This window comes from Octodon degus, unplaced genomic scaffold, assembly GCF_000260255.1.
Source record: "Octodon degus isolate 3935 unplaced genomic scaffold, OctDeg1.0 scaffold00157, whole genome shotgun sequence".
Taxonomy (NCBI): Eukaryota; Metazoa; Chordata; class Mammalia; order Rodentia; family Octodontidae; genus Octodon; species Octodon degus.
In genome coordinates, this window is record NW_004524733.1 from 6,291,272 (window position 1) to 6,296,600 (window position 5,329).

The 5,329-nt window shown below is 38.2% G+C and overlaps 1 protein-coding gene across 1 annotated transcript in view; it reads right to left on the bottom strand.

The window, feature by feature from the left end:
- Vsig1 (V-set and immunoglobulin domain containing 1) overlaps positions 1 to 5,329 on the bottom strand; it is a 34,205-nt gene that overhangs the window by 9,569 nt on the left and 19,307 nt on the right. Inside the window, exon 3 of the mRNA XM_023702719.1 lies at positions 2,554 to 2,752. Coding sequence (XP_023558487.1) covers positions 2,554 to 2,752 — 199 coding nt within the window. The remainder of the gene's footprint in view (positions 1 to 2,553; positions 2,753 to 5,329) is intronic.

Here is a 5,329-nt window from a genome sequence, read left to right on the forward strand (position 1 = left end):
ATTACTTTGAACCAAACCCAAAGCCTATATATTTTCTAAAACTATTGAATCAGAATCTCTTTGACATTTTATCCAGCATAAGTCTCCAGCAGAATTCAGATGTTTTACTGGCAAAACTATTGATCTACCCTTTGGTTTTATTGTTTTCAATAGAATTGGCATGGGAGCAACAGCCTCACCTCTGAAAGTAAATGAACATGCTTCAGTAGATTCTCAAACCTTGTCTAAATTAACAATTTTGTTACTATTTGCCGAATTGCAGAAGAGAGATAATGTTCATTTCAAATGCACACAGAGTGTTCAGATTTGGCCTCAGTGTTTCAAAGACAAATTTTCCAAGGAGGTCATAACTAATGAAGCTTTCAAATAAATGACCATCCAGATCACCTGGTTCTTTGCTTGCTGCTGTTTCATTCACCTAAATTGGGCCCTGCCACCTCAGCCCCTTTTCTGCCTGGCACACTCTTATACATCTTTTAGTTGTAAGCACAAATGTCATTTTCTCCAACAAGTTTTCTCAAATTGCCCTTATGTAGTTCTAAAACTCTTCTCTGTGCCCTCATCCCTACATTGTTCTTCTCAGTCCTCCACTGATAGCTTTCATGTAACAAAACTGTCTCCTTCACTACATTGAACATTTGGAGGACTGAGAACCATGGCTTTTACATCTTCCCATCTTCATTGCATTGCATAGTAACTGATATATGTACTCAGACTGTTGAATAAATTCATGCCTGCACAGGTAAATACATGGGATTGATACCTATTGCTGGATACTGAACTATAACTGAATGACACATCACTGTGAAGTGCCACCTTTAAAGAAATATTAATACTTCTCCTCACAAATGGTCTTCTTTACCATCTGTCACATCTCACCCCAGCCTTGGGCAGGGCAAGCAGACTAGCTGCTCACATTTGAAATTTGAGAGACTAAATTAATAGTCTCAAATTTTTCAGAAAGCCTAAGTTAACAAAGCCTCATATACAATAAGGAAGACAGGGAAGAAAATACAACCCCATCTTACAATAACCAAAGAAAAATGGACTGACAGACTAAAGTCTAGAACCTAGGTCTTCTGACCTCCACCTTAATACTTCAGCATTCATACCACAAACTTTAGCCATTTAGTTTCCATGCCTATGACCAGTCTTCCAAACTGGAACATAAACTCTCCCAGGAAACTGCCTGAGTAATACTTCTCTTATCTGTCCCTACTCTGGTTTCTCTTCAGATCATATAAATCTTGTCTGTCCCTTAGGCAGAGAATTTAGGCTATGAATTTAGGATTTCTGGAAATTTTGAGACTGCTAATTCCCTTTAAAAATTAGGAGCCTGTTTGCAGTTCTCAAATCCAAAATATAAGCATCTGTTTGTCCTACCCAGCTCAGCAAAAGAAAACAATTTATTCAACTAGCCTACTCTTTTTTTTCCCCCTACTCTTAAATATCAGCTCTTAGGAACCTTTCTTCCTTTTCCAGGTGGGTAGATACAGTGGCAAATCTCACAGTAAATATCATCTTGTTTCTTTTTAGCATCACCTGGGTGGAAAGCTATCACAATGATTGACATTTCTCCTAGGCATACACCTTCTTACCAATTGCTGCTTTTCCAAGTAACCCAATTAATTATCAAGTCATTGCTTTGATCTAGTCCCTTTTTTCCTGTGATGCCTATATACAGGTTGAGAAGAAGAAGCACTAAATCAATTCCATTGGAGGTTCCTTGCAAATGGGAAAATGCTTAGTCAACTGGTTATGTAGTTAGGGTTGCCAATCCCTTCCTCCTTCTCTTTAGTGTTTTCCACCTCCAGGGCCTGCAGACAGATGCTTAGCCCCCACTCTTTTCTCATACAGCAGTTGAAAGGACCTTTAGAAACTGCTAAAACTGAGAGCTCCCTATGCATGCCTCTATCACTTCAGACCTTACATCTCCTGGGAAGAACATAGACACTCAAGAAATACTGAATAAATGAAATACCCTAAATTCATTTTGAAAGCAGATATGACATGCCCAATGTCATATAATGAATGTTTAGATAAATAAATTAGTTCTTGACAGTGGTTTAATGTGTAGTTCTTTTTCCAAATAGAATTCACATTTTTAAATAGGGTTCCTCCTGCCTTTACTTAAAAGAATGATTTAATAGTGGGAACTGTGAGGGGCTCAGAAGAGGTAATAAGTTCACAGCTGTGTCTTCCAGGTAAGTCTTGTGATATATAATTGGAAGTTCTATCTGAAAGACTTGCTAGTAATCATTTGGTGGGAGAGTAGGTTGTCTCATCTTTTCCTATTCTTTGTATTCTTCAGAGACAGGGATTGCTGGAGGTTGGGTCATCTACTATGGCCATTTTGGCAGCCTTACTACTTTTACCATTGCTTTGTTTTAAGAGTGATCTTGCAATGCTATTGCATGGATGGAATTGGTGGAATGTCTCTAGTTCCCTGACAATGAAAGGATGGAAAGAATTGGCATCATAAGTTAGGGTTCTGGTTCATTCAGGGCACCGAGTTGCTACAAGAAGAGAAAAGCCAGAAAGAAATGCCCATACCTAACACAGTGACGTTGATGACACCTTGGTTTTGGCCGGAGAAGTCCGGGGGGTTGTTAACATCACAGGTGTAAATTCCACTGTCTGCTGGTTGTATATGTGATATGGTTATAGACGCATTACCTGGACTGGTGGAACCTACAACTCGATCTTTGAATTGCCCGATGCCTGAAGCTTCTCCACCTTCAGAATAGTAAACCTAGGACAGAAAAATCACAGAAGTGAAAATGGGAGTATGTTCAGAACTAGAATAAGCTTCCCAGAAGCTCATATTCATGTTAATTTTGATAAAGAAGCAGCATTTTCCCTCTACAAAAAACAAATCCCAGTAGCCAAAAGGTCTCAATACAGAGGGACACAGAATTTTTCTAACTACTCACGGCCATTATCTCACTTGAACCTCAAAGCAGCTCTTTGATGTCATCAAATCAGGGGAAGGGACAGCTGGAGCCTGTAAGATTCAACTCCTAAACCTAGGTTAAGTGATCAAGGTGTGCACCTGCGTGAATCTACCTGAAGGAAAGTATCCTGTAAGACACAGATGTCTGATGGGGGCCCAAGATATCATTTTATACTCCTTTGAATGAGTGAACTTGGATTTGTTTGTTAAAGTATAGGATTTCAGAGCAGAAAGTTCCCTGAGAATTCATCCGGATCCATCCTCACCTAGTAGTGGTATAAGTATGAAACAGTGTGAGCTAATAAAAGGCATAGGAAGTGCTTACTCATTCATAGATACCATCTTTCTCCCAATGACAAATAAGTAAACTCAGACCTAGAGAGATTAAATGACTCATCTGCAGCCACAGGATTCATTTATTATTACTGTAACTTAGTAGATTTAGGAAAGATCTGTATGCCAATCCCCCCATTAGTGAACATGGACTCTTAGATCATAATGGCATCTATGGGCAGGCACAGCATGATAAGGTAAAAAGAGACTTGGTCTAGCAGTCAGATGGTGCACATTTGGCCATGGCACTGCCTCTGAATGTGACATCACATCAAAGGATGTGGCCTCTAGTCATACCTCCATGCCAACCTCCTCTGTGATAAGAAACAAAGTTATTTAATCTCTCTAAACTTTAGTTTCCATATCTGAATGAGGAACCAGAATAATATTTTACAATGTATGCTATGTAGTCCCAGAATTTAAATTGATTTTAGGTGGTACCAAAAGGAAAAGCTACTAATTTTAATGTGTTAGAAAGAGATGTATCTAACACAGCAAATAGGTAACTTCACAAATATTGCTCTTTGGGGTGGGCTATATGATTTTTAAGATTTTAAGATATACCAAATCAATACAGAAAATAACATTAAACAATAATACCAATGATACACAAACATGACAGAAATCATAAAGAGGATACATATGCATGAGTATCCCATGACTAAACATGGGAAATCACTAGATTAGATAGTCCCTGGAATCCAGTCATAATTTACATCTTAAGAGTGAACACTGTTAGTTTCATATAAATGTCTCATTCAATGATTGTTTATGTTTTTAGTAAACTGACATTGCCTTAGTCCAATGAAACTAATCATTTTCATAAAATGTACTAAAAGAATCTTAGAGCTCATTTAATTTCCTCCTTTCACTTTCAGAAGACATTCAGAGAGGTTAAAAATATATCTACACACACAACAGTTTAGGCCAGAATAGAATCCACTTTATCTAATTCCTTGTTCAGGACTCTACTTAACTGATCAACAAAAGAAAGAAACTAGAAGACAAAAGCATATTGTCAAGGTGAATTCATATACCTTCTCCTTTAATTATAAAATCAACATAGTTTAAGACAAAGACAGAAAGGTAGCTTTTGAAGGAAAAATTCAAAGAAACAAGCATATTTAAAGAGAAAACAATGTCATTAATACCTGGTGAAATCACAAACTTTTGCCCAGAATGATTTTGTTTGACTTACAAATCAGAAAAACAGTATTAATTCAAGGTACTCAAGTGAGATAGGAGAAGTTCAACTCATTAAAGGTCTTGGCTTTCCTTTGACTAGTTAATACAAAGCTTACTTACTTGCTAATTGAAAAATTGAAGTTATTGCTACTTACCTACAATGTAGCCTGCTATCCATCAAGAAAGCCCCTTATAACCTGAACATCTGGCCACCTCCTCAGCTCCTATGAAAACTGGGTCCAGGTCAGCCCTCTTTTATAGTAATGCCTTTATGACATCACAGTGAGAAACAGTATCAGGCCAGAGTCCCAGAGGACTGCATAGATAGGGGGCCAATGGTATATTTTAGGCCAGGACTAGGACATAAAAAAGCCACTATAAAAGCTTCTTAGTTTAATGTGAATCAAGTTGAAATTAGCAAATAAGCACTGACGTACTGGACCTGTAACTTATTAATGACAAGGGCCTTCACCACACCCTAGCTCTTCACATTGCAGTCTAATGGATTTTTCCCCTCATAATTGACACTAAATGACAGGAATTGGAGTAAGGAGGGAAAGCAGTGAAGCCTTAAAGGGAAAGACCTTGGTCTCAGGATGCTGTGTGAAAAGGAAAGTTCCCAGGGCTACACAGCAGCCAGACACAGAGATGGAGACATTTTCTGTTAGGGGAAGTCCATTCTGTCACACTATCCTTATAAACAAAAATTTAAAAAAGAAATATTTTCCTGAAACAGCTTATCAAATCACACAAGAAAGACTGCAACTTGGCTCCAGTTTCCACAAAAGAGTAATTCTTTCAGAGACCCAGTCCTAGCCCAGGTCCGGTGAGTGTGCGGAGAGTTTCCTGCTACCCTGC